Source organism: Aquila chrysaetos, chromosome 5, assembly GCF_900496995.4.
Source record: "Aquila chrysaetos chrysaetos chromosome 5, bAquChr1.4, whole genome shotgun sequence".
Lineage (NCBI taxonomy): Eukaryota > Metazoa > Chordata > Aves > Accipitriformes > Accipitridae > Aquila > Aquila chrysaetos.
Window position 1 is genome coordinate 13,127,450 of NC_044008.1, and position 16,427 is coordinate 13,143,876.

General features: G+C 39.3%; 1 protein-coding gene across 17 annotated transcripts in view; it reads left to right on the forward strand.

Moving 5' to 3' along the window:
• The window catches only part of MAGI2 (membrane associated guanylate kinase, WW and PDZ domain containing 2), a 765,356-nt gene that overhangs the window by 496,978 nt on the left and 251,951 nt on the right, over window positions 1-16,427 (forward strand). For all 17 annotated transcript variants that reach the window (XM_030013670.1, XM_030013669.1, XM_030013660.2 and 14 more), the window contains one exon: window positions 13,074-13,289. In XM_030013670.1, the coding sequence (XP_029869530.1) occupies window positions 13,074-13,289 (216 nt within the window). The remainder of the gene's footprint in view (window positions 1-13,073; window positions 13,290-16,427) is intronic.

Sequence of the window (16,427 nt, forward strand, 5' to 3'; positions counted from 1 at the left end):
TCGTGCACCTTTATGTAGTAACTGAGCTCTGGAGGATCTAATATTCCTTGTTATAGCACAAGAACTCATTGGTAGTAAAGTTATGGATCAAAACTCCTGTAAGAAAAGAAAAGCTCTATATCTCTGTCATATTGGGACCAAGGTGGTAGACAGAAAATTGAGTAAAAAAAATACCGCATTAGAAAGAGATATCATACTGGCTTTAAGGGCATATGGGAACAGAGAGTCTCCATTAAATGTTTAGTTATTGCTTAGTATTTAGGATTTATAATACCAAATTACCGTAAAAAAACCCTGATCATTTACGTTAATGTGACAAAATGATAATCTGTTGATGAAAACAGAATTTATATAGTTTTTTCTCTGGGTTTTTTTTTTTTTTGAAGTTTCTTTGTTTATTTTCTTTACCTGGAATTACTGGGAGTCTCTGAGAAGTATTTTTATTTATTCTGACAACTCCTTAAGGGAAGAACCAATAGGGAACATCTGATTTATTCACGTTGTGCAAGACGACTATCCAGGACAATCAGCAGGTACCTTTTTAGGCACATAAGGCAAGGATTCCCTATGTACCTCTTCAGCTGGCAAGATAACTTTCTCTGGTAGCAGCTTGAATAAATGAAAAAAAAAACCCTGATTGACTACAGGGATCTCTTTTTTTCTCAAAAAAACAAGTTTGAAGAAAATGTCAGAGGAAATTAACAGTCTAGAGTGCCTTCTTGAGCTTGTCAAGGAAGTTGGAGATGACAGGTTTCCAACTACAACCCAGAGAAAATGCCACTGTGAAATTGTATAAGGTGTCTATAAATGCAGCTTTTAAAAGAAGCTTAAATTCCTATGAAAAGAAGGAAACACAGTACTGATCAAACCGGGGGTGGGGGCATTAATCCAGCATCTTGTTACAGGCAAAAGACACATCAGGCAATTCTCAGGACTATAAGACCTCTATAATATATATTTTGGAATAAATGTCACCTGGTTCCTGTTCCCCTGCACATAGCATTTTCAGACAAATCTGTAGCATCTATGGATTCATTTAACATGCAGATAATCTCTCAAAAATTTCTGGTATAGTACCTGTATGTTCTTGAAACTCATTCCCATATTTAACTCAAAACTTGATCTGAAAAACTTCAGAAGTTCTACACTTTAATTCATTTTGAATGCAGGTGCTTCGTCTCACTGACCTTCAATTTCTCATCTTTAATTTTGTGTAAATTTTGTATTTATTTACTTTTATCATATCCCTTCCTTTTTACCACCTTATTACATAAATACTTTTGATTTGTACAACCAAAATACATTTGATTTTTATTATAGGAAGTTTATCATTTTCTTTGCTTTTCTCAGAACATTTTTTATTTCTGTAATTTTTTTCCTTAATAAAGTCTGGGCCAACACTGTATGCAGTAATGTTCTTAAATACATTATCGAACATTTGCATCACACATCATTCTATTCCTTCCACAAGCTGCCTTCCAGTTTACAGTTCTAGCTTTGCTTATTATTTAGCAGAAGTAAGCTGCTACTGTACAGCTAGCTGTCTGCAGTAATGCCAGTATCTCTCTAGAAAGGATAGTCATTTTCAACCTGATTGTTCCCTGGTTTGCATTTATCAATAATAAATTGCAGCTAACATGATGCCTTCCCATACACATTTTTTTAATTTTTTTTAGTTCATCTGATGCTTCAGAAACATCCACTTCTGTGGCTCAGACTAAACTAGATAAAACTTTTCCCAGAAATGCTCTTAGTCTTTTCTTGTGTTTCCTTTCCAGATCAGTTGTAAGGGTGTAAAACCATGTAGGCACTACTGTCAAAAGTGAGGGACTTGGCTGCAGGCTGTTCTCTAATATGGCAAAGGACTTCTACAGGAACCTTAGCAATAATGTATTGTCATGGTTTAACAAAATCAGAGTTCAAGGGAAGTAGGCAATCTCATAGTTTGTTAAGCCTAAATCTTTAAATTATGGCAGAAAGCAATATCATTATTCAGTGTGTTGGGACCTTGGTTATTAAAGGTCCAAATCATGTCATCTATCATTAGCCATCTACAAGGTGAATGGACCTTTTTGTAAGGTCGGCAGCCAAAACCATGTATGCTTCCAGAGGTCAATTCATCCCACCTAAGATCACTACGCAGGGCAGGTGGGTAGAGACAGCTGGTTACTTTAAACTAGACACCTAACTTTTAAGCAGCAAAAGTGAAAGGAGTTAAAAACCTACCCTCTTATCTTTTAGGGATCAGACACAATGACAAGTGACTACTCAATGCAGACAACAACAGCCAGCTCACAACACGAGATATATGTGCTGTGGGAAGAAGTATCTCCATATCTCTGTTTAACTGCAGCAGAGTGTACTGTTCAAGAATTGAACCATGTCTCTTTTATGGGAAAGTAGAGGTTTCCGATTAACTGTACCATTGCTCTTCAGAAGATGAAGTCAGACAACAGAATTGCTTTAAAATGTGCAAAATACTATAAAATAGTTACTAATGTATTTATCAAGCTGTATTGTTGCACAGTCTTCTTCCAATATCCTCCATTCATATCTCCGTGATTCTTGCTTGTGAAGTCCAAATGCCCTTTTGTATTAATTATTAATTCCTGTTCCTTTGTCCACAATTTTCCTTGAATGCGTAAGAGTAGCCTTTTAAAGAGCTTTATCTAGATTTTTCACTTCTGGTATGCTGTGATCAGTATAACATCAAAACATGGAAGTTAAAGGTTACTTCGTATTTGCTGGTGGTTGGGAGACCTGTGATGATGTGCAGTGCGTGCAGCACACTGCTGGCTCTGATAAGAAGTCATCTTTCTTCTAGGCCATTATCTAAAATTGATTTGTTCTGCTTCTCAGAGAGAAATACAAACTTAAAGAATATTTGGGAGAAATAAGGTCAGGACCTTAATCTTTGAGGAATCTTAAAGCAAGCCTGTTCCCACTCCATGGCCACCTCTGCCTGGGCTTAATGCAGGATGTTTTATAGTTACTTTATCTGAAATGTATTTACACCTTCAACCCATGGGATTCCCAGGTCTGATGGGAGAACTGTTATTTCCCAACTGCTCAAGAGGATTGTATCTCTTCACATGGTTTGGTCTTGGTAGGAATTAAAGGGATGATGAAAACAGTTCAGGCAGTATCTTAATCTGTAAAGGTGAAATTGTTTGTTCTACTTGCTGCTTGTACTCTTACACAGAATTTTTAGGGATTAGTCTTGCATATGTGCCTAAATTGGTATATGGGCTACTGCAAACAGTTACAAGATTAATTAACAAAATCTAAGGAATGCAGAATATTTCTAGGATAAAACCACTCTAGTACTTATAAAAAGAAAGAAAAAAATACTTTAGTTAAAAGAAAAAGTAGCTATTTAAATGGAACTATGGAAACAGAGATGAAGAAAACTTAGGAGTCTGAACTCTCCGAAATACACTGAAGCATGAAGTGTCATCTCTGAGGAAAATATTTTTTTAAAAATGAGAATTAACTGTTGTATGCCTTAATTTTGGGGTCTTCAAAATTTCTGAACATCAGAATTGTTTTAGGTCATCCTCTATGCAGATCTGATATACTCTATCAGTACCTTAAGGTTAGAAAAACTGATTTTCTACTGATATTTATCTTGAAAAATACCAATTAAGAAATTGAAACAAACTCATATATCCTTACTTTTACAGTCTTTTCCAGTCTGTCTAGAAAAGAGAGATTCTTATTGGGGGCAGTTGGGGTCCGATAGTAAGAGAAGAGCAGGCCTGTTATGTTGGAAGGTTTGACAGCCCGTATGTCTCCATTCCTGTATTTGTGAATTTAGAAACTTCCTCTGCTATTGCATTCACTGGGGGCCAGAATACTCTTGGGCAAAAATCCACAGCTATAATTAGTGATTTAATTTTAATGTAGATGAATAGACAATCCTGAAGCCAGTTATTAAAATATCATTAGTTGACAGAGAAGTTAGCATATCTGCCTAATGTCTGTTAGCAGAAGCGGCAGAGACCAACCCAAATGAGAAATCTGCCTGGGGAAGAGTTGCAGTAACACAAGGTATCAAAAATCTCCCAGCCTCTGGGAAACAGCTGGACAGCTCCTGCCAGAAAATGCTCAGGCGTTTGTTGGGAATGCACAGGCAATAACTCTGACCCCTCTCTTCTAGCAGAACCCTGAGATCTCTGGAAAATACTCCTTTTGAGTAGCTTTAGCCATAGCTAAAGCCCAGTACCATTAGAAAATAGCAAGGGTGAAAAACAGACTTTATAATAACTAGCCCCGGGGATCTCTATATACAACAAGTATGGAATTAGTTCTGTATATCACATGTAACTCATTCTGACAGCACTCCCAAAGTAAATAATTTTAATTTGTATTTTTAATTCAGATGTTAATGTAACAGTGAGGCTCAGAGAACTAAGCAATCTGGATTCAAAGGCTTAGTTAGAAAGAGAAGGGCAAAAACTTCTCTGGGATCTTCAGTCTCTGGCTGAAAGCAGAGAAACTAAAAGTAGCAGCAAGGATCTTAGTAAAAGTATAACTTTGCTTGTAAATATTTCAGAGAACACAGTAGAAGTTAAGAGCTTGTCGTGGTTTAACCCCAGCCGGCAACTGAGCCCCACCCAGCTGCTCGCTCACTCCCCCCTGGTGGGATGGGGGAGAGAATCAGAAGAGTGAAAGTGAGAAAACTCATGGGTTGAGATAAAGACAGTTTAACAGGTAAAGCAAAAGCCGCGCACGCAAGCAAAGCAAACCAAGGAATTCATTCCCCACTTCCCATGGGCAGGCAGGTGTTCAGCCATCTCCAGGAAAGCAGGGCTCCATCACGCCTAACGGTGACTTGGGAAGACAAACGCCATCAGTCCTAACGTCCCCCCTTCCTCCTTCTTCCCCCAGCTTTATATGCTGAGCATGACGACCTATGGTCTGGAATGTCCCTTGGGCCAGTTGGGGTCAGCTGTCCGGCTGTGTCCCCTCCCAACTCCTTGTGCCCCCCCAGCCTCCTCACTGGTGGGGTGGGCTGAGGAGCAGAAAAGCCCTTGGCTCTGGGTAAGCACTGCTCAGCAGTAACGAACACATCCCTGTCTTATCAACACTGTTTTCAGCACAAATCCAAAACATAGCCCCATACTAGCTACTGTGAAGAAAATTAACTCTACCCCAGCCAAAACCAGCACAGAGCTGTTGTTGAAAAACATAATCACAAATCTACATCTAATAACTTTTTTTCCCTAAATCCTGAGAGATCTGAATTATGACCTTTCCTGGCCTCTTTGCCATCTTAATGACAGAAGATCATGAGAAAAAATAATACCAATGTAAATCTAAAATATAAAGGTTTTACAAGGCTTCATTTTTTAATTCCACTTTGGCACCACACTAAGAGTTCTGCAACTTTGATCCATCAAGCAGCATTGCAAAACCATCATGAAAATGTATGAACTCAAGAACAAAATCTACTCGCCCAACCTTACAGGAATGATTAAAAAAGCCCTAATTATAGTATAGTCACCCGTCAAAATAAATTGCTCACTCAGGGTGAGTGGGTGAAAAGAAGTTTGCTAGGCTTCCTTAAGGAGGTGGAAATTGTCTTGAATTTTGTTAAAATACATAACTAATTATATTTTAACGTCGTCTATGTACTGTTTTAATCTTTGGGAATTTTATAAGATGGTTTTAAGATTTTTGAGCGAGGGCTTTTTCAGTTTTCAAATATCCTATACTTGTGTATTCATACTGCAGAACATGTTTCATGACATGCAAAAGCATGCTTTAAATGACACGTACAGGTGACCAGAAATGTTAGAATAAAATAATTTCATAAGAAGACACCAATTGTTTGGACATAACTTCCCCAGCAAAGTGATGTGTGAATCTGACAGCACAATGAAGTGAGAGCATGGTGATGCCACATGGTTGGCTCCTGGGGGGTCTACACATAGCTTAGGAGGTCCATGGAGCCTGCATTTAGGAAACCTTCCTGTCTTCAACATCCATTGCACACAATACCAAATCCTTCAAAGACGTCTGCAACCCATTCACCTGGGCTATGTTGGCAACATAATGCAAATTTTGAGAGAATACAAACCAGGTATGATCTTACCCTGCTGGTTATACTGCCAGTATGTTGGGCCTGCCCTAAGCAATACCAAAAACACAGGCTTTCTTTCCTGCTGTCTTCTGGAGGTTGCCAGAAACCTACACTTAAATTTGCATCCAAAGAATACTCAGTGTGAGGACTCTAGACTGCAGCAGACTTGCACCTGATGTCCCAGAGCTTGCAGACTGTGGGCCACTACAGATGGAGATATTGGTTTTAGATCTCCTTTCATTGTTGCTTCCAAAATCTGGATTTTGTTAGCTTTTTAATATCATTTAGATGATGTTCAGACACCTTTGTTACAGAATAGGATCATAGAATGGTTTGGGTTGGAAGGGACCTTTAAAGGTCATCTAGTCGAACCCCCCTGCAATGAGCAGGGACATCTTCAACTACATCAGGTTGCTCAGAGCCCCGTCCAGCCTGATCTTGAATGTTTCCAGGGATGGAGCATTCACAGCCTCTCTGGGCAACCTGTTCCAGTGTTTCAGCACCCTCATTGTAAAATATTTCTTCCTTGTATCTAGTCTAAATCTACCCTCTCATATCTAGTCTAAATGTACCCTCTTTCAGTTTAAAACTGTTACCCCTTGTCCTGTTGCAATAGGCCCTGCTAAAAGATTTGTCCCCATCTTTCTTGTAAGCTGCCTTTAAGTACTGCAAGGCCTCAACAAGGTCTCCCCAGAGCCTTCTCTTCTCGAGGCTGAACAACCCCAACTCTCTCAGACTGTCTTCACAGGAGAGGTGCTCCGGCGCCCTGATCATTTTTGTGGCCCTCCTCTGGACCCGCTCCAACAGGTCCATGTTCTTCTTGTGTTGGGGGCCACAGAGCTGGACGCAGTACCCCAAGAGGGGTCTCACCAGAGCGGAGTAGAGGGGGAGAATCACCTCCCTCGACCTGCTGGCCATGCTTCTTCTAATGCAGCCCAGGATATAGTTGGTCTTCTGGGCTGCGAGTGCACGTTGCTTTTCATCCACCAGTACCCCCCAAGTCCTTCTTGGCAGGGTTACTCTCAATCCCTTCATCCCCCACCCTGTATTGATACTGGGGGTTGCCCCGACCCAGGTGCAGGACCTTGCACTTGGCCTTGTTGAACCTCATGAGCTTCACATGGGCCCACTTCTCAAGCTTGTCCAGGTCCCTCTGGATGGCATCCTGTCCCTCAGGTGTGTCAAGTGTACCACTCAGCTTGGTGTCATTGGCAAACTTGCTGTGGGTGCACTCGATCCCACCGTCTGTGTCACTGATGAAGATATTAAACAGTGCTGGTCCCAGTACGGACCCCTGAGGGACACCTTTTGTCACCAATCCCCGTCTGGACATTGATTATAAACACACATAGACTATAAACAGATGCTTCTTGATGTCTGCAATAGGCCTCTAGTCATAAACAAATGCAGCTATCATCTTTGAATAAAATAATAAAATCATTGAATCAAATAATAAAATATTCACATTTATTCACGTTATTATTTTAGTTAAGAATTAAGCTAATGTCGGCCTACCTAAAACTCTGTATACCATTACAATCTATTATTTTTCCATGTGTATTTGTTTGTGAGCTGTTAAAATATCAAATGTAACTCTTATATCCAAACAACAATTAGGCTTCTGAGTACTTTCCCCTTAATTTATTGTCACCAGTGATTGACCACAAAAGCAATATGTAGATATTTAACATTCATCATAACGTTTGCAGTTATTGTTCTAATAACTGAAAAATAAGGTTTGTCTTTCATTTCCTAGAGTTGTGGCTGACTCACACAATTTTGACTGATACTTCAGCAATTCAAAGTTGTATAAACAGTACAGACAGATCAATCTAAATGAGGGTGCTGAATAAGCAGAAGCAGGGGTGTATTTGTAGCTGGGTATTGTTTCATCCCACTCTAAAAATAAGTGTGAAAAGGAATGTGTATCTCATTCTGGGCTCAGAATCTGAGTCACACCATAGTTAGAAGTATTCATATTAAAAGCTTTGGCTCTGGCACACCTCTCTTTTTCTGTCTAATTGTTCATTCTCACTGTAATTTCCTAATTCCTCAGCACCAGTTTTAACTTTTCATAATACTTACATTTTTAAACTAGACTTTTTCATCTGTTAGATGAGATCAGTGGAGCTTCAGGAGCCAAGGACTCTCCCAGCAATAACCCCTTCCTCCATACTCTGATGGTACAGGCTGGCCGGTGCCAGGAGCTAAGGGAGTATGTCCACCTCGACAGCCAGGGTTGCAGACCTGGCAAAAAGCCCTTCCTCTCCCTTCTGTGTGCGGAAGGGTGGAAGGTGGAGATGTCCGCTGTATGCTGCATTTTGGGTTCTTTCCTCGCAGAAGGGGAGAGGGGCTGGGGGGGCTGGTGGTGGAGGTGCTCGGCAAGGCCAGGCAGAGGAAAGCACAGGTAGGTCAGTCCCTGCAACACAGTGCAAAGTGGAGCACATCATGGGAGACACATTTATAATTGGGACCACTGGGTGTTGAGCACATCGGTATAGTGACCGTCAGTAGATCTGAGTCTTGTTACCATTTCAGCGTGATGATTCTTCTGCTTCTTTACTACCACCCAAATGGTTTGCCTTTTTTTCTTCCCTAAGGGCTTACCCTTTTTCAGGAAACAAGTTAGGATCTATTGCTTCATCATCAAACACTTTATCGATAAAATATAAGTCTTACTACTTCCTGACATAGATGAGCTCAGGTTAAGAAAAAAAAAAAAAAAGCTGCTTTGTCCTCCTCAGTTTCTCCTTCTTCTGCTTCTTCTGACTTTCTGACTTCCTGATCTGGTCTCTGTCATCAGGGCTAACCTCCCCAGTAATTTTATCTGACTCCCTCTTTGCAGAATCATGTAGACCTTTTCATGCAGCTTAGGGGTGCCAAGGAATACTTGGTAATTGTAACTGTGCTATGGCTTCCAAGCCATTTCGGCAGCAAAGTCAAACAGGTTACGTTAGACCATCTTCAGTGTTCAACTGCACTCGGAAACAGGCTGGGAGCACTGAGGCAATCAGGCACAGCAGCAAGATGGATTAAGCAGTGGTGTTTTTTTCTGCAATTAAATACGCATTCTGCACTGCCTCTCTGTGTGAAGGCTTTTAGTCAGGTCCAATGCAAAGAGCTTAGCTTAAGCTCTGCTGGCTTAAACTGACCTCTTGACTTTGTGCTGGGGTGGCAGAGGAGTATGCACACATTTTTTAAGTACAACAAGGAGGGACCCGGGTAAGAGAGCAGCTGCACTGAGTCAAACCAAGGGAAACTGTAGCCCTGTACTCTGCCTCTACTACTGCCCCTTGGTAGATGTTAAGGCAAAAAATGTGAGAACAGGGAAGGCATGCAGAGATACATTCTGTGCTCCACTGATCTGTATTATATGGAATTCTTGATTCAGAATTTGTACCTTTACATTTAATAGGCTTTCATGGTTTTTTCTTCTATGACTTTGTATAGTTGCTTTTTGACCATATTTATGATACTGGCAGCATCTGACAGTGAATGCCACTATTCTTTTTTGCTGTGTGAAAAAAACCCACTTCTTTTGCTTGTTTTAAACCTGCTAATTTCATTGGGCATCCTCTTGTTCTCATGTAGTGAGAAGCCAAGCATCCATTCATTTATTTTCTAGGCACTTTCCCAGGGTTCTCCTGATTTTATACATATCTGCCATATTCCCCTTCAGTTGTCCCCTTTCCAAGCTGAAAACTCCAAATCAATTTAAGCAGTTCCAAGCTTTAATTGCGCTTCTTTAGATCCCCCATGTAATTTTTGAGGTAAGTACCAGAACAGCAGGCAGTATACAAAAGGGAGGGTACTCTGTGGTTTTGTATAGTGCTATAAAGGTGTTTTCTGTTTTGTGCTCCATTCCTTGTTTTAAAGCTCCTAACTGCTAGCTTTTTTGACTGCCAATGAGCACGGGATTTATATTTTCTTTTAGTAAGCTTTCTTTTTTTTATTAATTCCTTTTTTTAAATTAAACACAATTGAAATTATTTACTTGGTGTGCTTTTTGTACTTACAAGAAGCTGAACTTCAGTACCTTATGATAAGTGTTTCAGCACTAACATCTTGAACCAGCCCTGTCCTTTGCTCAGGCAAGATGAAAAAGAGCTGTTATCAGAGATTTTCCAAACATCATTGCAACACAAGTTACTGTGTTTCAACATTTAGTCTCTGCATTATACCTAGATACAACAATTGCTGAGGCTTTATGAGAGTCTCCCACTAGCTCTAATGCTAATTTCTAAGGTTCAGGCAAGGAATTTCAAGACACTGAGAAACTCTTTTTGACAGAAGATGCAGTTTACATTGATTCTAATTTTAATTTAATGGAGCATTGCTCCTTCACTGAAATGGCTGGGTCTCTCATCCTATATATTTTTTCCTTTGGAACTGTATGAATTCTTTTCATCATTTTTATGATGCACAGATTATGTCAATGTTATATAGCTGTAGGTCAGTTTCTTATTTTTATTTGCACTGCTTATGCATATATTTGAATAAAGGATAACTAGATAGCAACTAATAATGCAAAACTCACTTTTAAATCAATTATTACTGGATTATAAAGCATATAATATATTATGTTAGAGGACAGAAGTTGGAAATTATACTGCATTTTCAGTTTGAAACTGGAAGAGTGAAATCCTCTTTGGCTCCTAATCTCAAATGTGCATTTTTGTTTCTCATATTTTTATATCTGTCATATTCATACTTTTTTTTGTTATGACTTTTGTCTCTTTCTTCCACTAATGCATAGAGTCAGTCAAAGTGAAGAAGTGTTTAATATTCAAAAAATAGAAGAGCATGTCCTTCATTTAAAACATCTTATCTTCTATTCAGGATATTAGCATTACTACTAATTACTACTGCACTCAATTTTGTGTGACAATGCCAAAACTAAGAACAAAGGAAAAAAAGCCAAGGTACTGCACTTTTAGTTTAACAGTTAGTATCGCACTGGTCCTATAACCCTGGGATTTGTGTGCTGGTATTTATGAAATCAGTAGAAATCAATGCATACTTCACAAGTTTTGTGAAGCTTATGGCACCTGTGGCACTGATTAACTTTCAGACTGGTAAAATGGCTTAGGTCAAGGAGGAATTTTTTAAATTGAGGAATTCTTTTTTCAAAATATGTAGTATTTCAGGCATGTGACCAGATCTGATTTTGACATATTTTGGACGTACAGTTTTGCAAGTGGATCGATGTAGATTTCCCTTCCCCCCTTAGACCCTAAATCCTGCTCTCCTGCTTTAACCCTGGGAGTCAGAGAGACCTCCTGCAGACTGTGGGAGAGCAGGTCACAGCCATCCATCCAAAGGCACAACCATTGCTGTACTGGCCTCAGGGCTCTGTGTTAAACCTGCTGCCATCTCATAAAATCCAAAGAAAATCTTCAGCGAGTGAGTTTTTCATTGTGCCATCCCTAAGCCCAGAGTGAGTACAAGGGCCGTTTAACACAGTAGATTTTTCTAGTGTATTACAATTACAGAAATGTCAAATATCGTTTTGCTAAACCACTGCAAAAAATTCATAGAGTATTCAGTTGTTGCAAGACTGCTCAATTACTTACTTAGCTTTATTGACGTGGTCATGTGGCTGAACATTGTAATTCATTGGAAACACACAGGAATACTAGCACCAGCAACAATTTTTACTTTGCCTGCAAAATGCATCTTATGATGGTTTACTGTGCAGATATAAGATATTTCTTTATCTGTGTCATGCTCATATGTGGTTAAAATAATTTTTGCCAGTTGCTAGTATTATTTCATCATGGAGAAGTCCTAAGTCATGGGATAAGAAATAAAAAATGGTCATACGGTCTACAAATACCTTCAGCAACTTAATATCCTTACATAGGTACTTTTTGCTTTGGAAACGTTTCTCAGAGCTGGACAGTATTTTTAGTTTCCCATACTAACTGCTGAAAATCTACTTATAAGGCATCATGTTCACTGCCCTTCAATGCGACTTGCAGATGAAAAAAGATAACTCTGCATAAATAGCATGTTTTTATCTTTATGTCTTATAGTAGTCTTTATGGGTTTTTTTAGAGAGGACTTGCTAATTTTTTTTATATTCTTTTATTTAATTATTTTAATATTTTATTTTTAACCATATTTTTGAAGACAAATTTGAGGTGTCAGTAAGAAACCAGTTTTCAGACCAGATGTGCTAGAAATGCAAACATACAGATATTAATAGATAAGATGAGACCATGGTCCATCTAATCTAATAATCCTTCTGACAGAAAGTAGGTGATTCAGAGGAAGTTGCCAGTAATTTCATGAGAGACAAATAGAGGGTGATCTGTCAGCCACCTTTAGTCTTCTCAGAATTCCTTAGTACTCTGAGATAATTTTAAGCCGTAAAGCATAAGGTTTCAACTTTCTTTGAAAATACATTAGCATTAACTGTTAAAATCTGGAGCTCATGAATAGCAAAAATTTGACAAATAGGAAAAGTGAGATAGTGCAAGCATTACTGAATACTGCAAATCTCTGAATCATTCAATGATTATTTACTTTCTAAGCAGATGAGAGGATTTGGGGGGGTGAAAATGACATAACATAGTGAATAGCCAATACTTTTATGGTCCTTTTGATCCTTCAAAAACTTGTATTGTGGCATAAATGTTACAAAAGTAATTTGTCCTAACTAACGGTTTGAAATAAGCAAACAGCACTGGTATGCTGCCTATTTGTCAGGTATTTGCATGAGAGGAATATTAATTTACCCTGTTAAAGTTTCAGGAAGTGCTAATATGGTATATACTTGTGAGCATGATTTGATCACTAGTGTTACACCAAGACAATTAATTAGCATTTCATGAAAGGTGAATATTTAACATTTTGAACTAATCTTTGTATTAGCTGATGAACCAGATCCTACCTCACATAATCTCATTAATCTAAGGCAAAAGAAGCAGCAGCAGCATATGTATTTCTCCAAATTTATGTGATATTCCTTTTCTTTTCTTTCCAGACAACTATTACGGCACTCCGAAGCCTCCAGCAGAACCAGCTCCACTGCTGTTAAATGTAACAGATCAGATCCTCCCAGGTGCCAGTCCCGGGGCTGAAGGCAAACGTAAAAGGAATAAGTCTGTGAGCAATATGGAGAAGACAGGTATTGAACCACCAGAGGAAGAAGAGGAAGAAAGACCTGTGGTCAATGGAAATGACGTGACAGTAACACCAGGTCTGTTCTTCCTTCTTACTTTGCAATGCGTTTCTGTTATTCACAGAGTCCTCAGTTACCTCCTTCTGCAGTGAGAATATGCATGTTCAGGTAAGGATGTTCTTGCAAGACTGAAAGCCAGGAATCCTGAATAACAGGATTTCTCTAAAGCCTAAAACAAATTACTTAACCTCCGTTTTGGGGAGTCATCTCACTTACCTCAGCTACCATAAAGATACCTGTCTCTGAACTAGTCCCTTTGGAGCCTCTTTATAGACCAAAGAGAAAAACACCTACTTTCTGAATACAGTTCATGTGACCTGTTTTAGATTTTTAGGTTAGGAAATCAATCACAAGTGCCTATTTCTCTCCATTGACTATAGAGGGAGTCTAGAGAACTGCAATTTGGTCAAATGAATCTAGTCTCTGTGTTTCAGGTCTCCTTGTTCTCAAATGGTGATACTCACAAGAGAGTTGGCTACATTATGAAGTGACCTTTTGTAAATTGTTATGAAATCGTGGCAATATTGTGGAAGAGTAAAGTTGTCATCATATAAACGAATTTGTGACAGTGCTGATGAAACTTAGCTGGCAATATTGTCAGGAAGGACCCTTTTCAGCAATGTTCCAGAGCCTGCATAAAGCTGATAAAGGTTCAGATGTCTAGTCCTAAAAGGCAGCTGTTGTTTTACCTCTTGGAGCATAGTTCTTCAGAAAAAAAGGGGCTCAAGATACTGACTAGTATCCTGAGTGATAGCACTCCAGCCTTTTCCCAAGCAGGTAAGCAACGTTTCAGCAAGTCACCATTTTACAGTACTTAATCATTTTCATTCTGAAATACCATTTAAGAAATTTTGTTGGTGGTGTTGTTGAAGTAGGAAATTAAAGAATTCAGACTTTTATATCTCTCTGAGAAATAACTCTGTGAATCCTTTTTGGTGAACTTAGAAATGCAGAAACAAATTATTGCAGTAGAAGTCTGTAGTGACAACCATATGAATGAGAAAATAAAATGGAATATTGCAAGTTCTCTATATGTATAGGTTAATGTGAAACAAAAAATCCATTACCTAATCTTCTAAGCACTGTAAAAAGGATTTTCATACTGCAGATTCTCTATGTACTTTTTTTTCTCCTACTGCATTAGAAAGTATATCGAATTGAATATCTTCCCATGAGGGATGTATTTGCCACACGATTTTCTGTAGTTGCCTAACATTACATGTAAGGGTAAATTACGTTGCAAAATCCATCCCTGTGTACAAGGGGGGTGGCAGGGAGCGGTGGGGTGAGAGTGGATCTCGTTCTCCCCTCTTGGCTCGCCAAAGGGCTGCAGCATTACTCCCTGGCTGTTACCACCACATGCTGTATGAGCCTTGCTCATCCCATGCACACAACAGCGCATCTGCCGACAATGCTCTGATGTTTAGTGCCTTTCCTACACAGCTAAGCAGAAAAGGATGAAGCCCAGAAATCCTTACATAAAACATCGGCACTGGCTCTGTTGCCAGGATACTTTCACAGCGAAAGAGGCAAAGGCAGGATTTGGTCTCTAATGTGTATTGTAGAAATCATTAGAAAGATCACTTTGCAGTTGTTCAGAATGTGCCACATAACGGACCATTGCTGAGGTGCAATTTCCAGGGCAGTATGTTTCAGCTCAAACTGGATCAAGAGGCAATGTTTACCTGCTTTTTCTCCTTGCATTGTACACCTATAATTTTCTTCTCCCAGGCAAATTCTATGTGAACGATGACTAAGGCAGCACCCAAGAAACAGCATGTGCTGTGTTACAAAACGAAATACAGGAGCATTGGTGTAAGACAGCCCCCTTCCTCCCCCTCCTCACCCCCCACAAAGTAATTCCTGTAGGTGTGGCCAGCAGAACAAGCAGTGCCTGTGTTGGCTCTCATGGTTTCATAAGCAGGGTTTTGTTGTTCAGTTACACTGATTGAGGACTTTGGGGATTGTAGCAAAGCAGCTCTGTACATACATGCTGTGTTGCCTTTGTTGGGCACTGTAGCTCCCACGGACCCTGTTACTGCAGTCATTTTCTGTGTGTGCTGACAGAGTCTTAGCTACCTCTAAAATGTGTGTGCATTTGTAGTTTGTGTCTTTGAACAATCAGGAAAACCAGAATATGTCAAATTATTTTTTTTTTTTTAAACTCTTGGTGGAGGGAGCAATCTAGTTTTTGTAAAGAAGCAAGGAGGGTGGGATATTTGTTATTTCCAGTTCTTTTAGAAAGTGTATTCTGTTTGAAATGCTTCACTTCTAACAGGAGTCTTTTATTAAATATAGGACTCATGGGACATCTGAAACACTGACACATTTTTTATAGATGCTCAGCAACTTAATGGCTTTTTAACTGCCAAAGGTATCAGAGTCTGGCAACTGAAAGGACTGCTGTAACACCTAGGACTGCTAGGTTGAAATTGTAACAGATCTAAGATGGATCTGAAGAAAATAAACCCATCTTTGTCAGATCAATAGGTGACATTTGTAGTTGCAAAGGTCTTTGTGCTTTTGGTCTGATTTTTCAGACCACTTTTCAGTGTCTGTTGAGATAATCTGTGCATCTGTTGAGCTTTATTAGTAGGAATCAATTTTTCATTAATTCACTTCCACATACCTTGCTTCGTAGGCCATCAGATTCCCCTCATACAGTTGTATATGGACAGACTGGAGATCTTCAACCATGATCCATGATTGTCTTCTTGTCAATTTGTGCTGCACAATGTGTTTATTCTTTCTGATTTTTGTCACCTGTCCTCAGCCCAGAACCCAACAGGAATCCTTCTCAATTCTTCAGAATGGGGCTTTTGGCCATTTTAGAATGGAGCACTCTCAGTCCTCCATCCTGGATCAAGTTGTCTCAGGACAGAATAGTATTAATTGGGAGATAGGATTTATTTCAACCAACTTTAGTAAATTATATGCCTAAATGCCTTGCTTTTTGTTTGAGCTACTTGTTTCTGCTCTCTTTATATAAAGTAAGGAGAAAGAGGCAATTCCAAAGAGTAAGAGACCATAGCTGGTTTAGATACCCATTTTAGGGGATCACCTCTACAATCTAGAATGCTTAACTCAGCCTACAGATAAACAAAGGCCTAGATGGCTAAATTTAAATGAAGAATCCTGCTATTTGCCAAGCAGCAT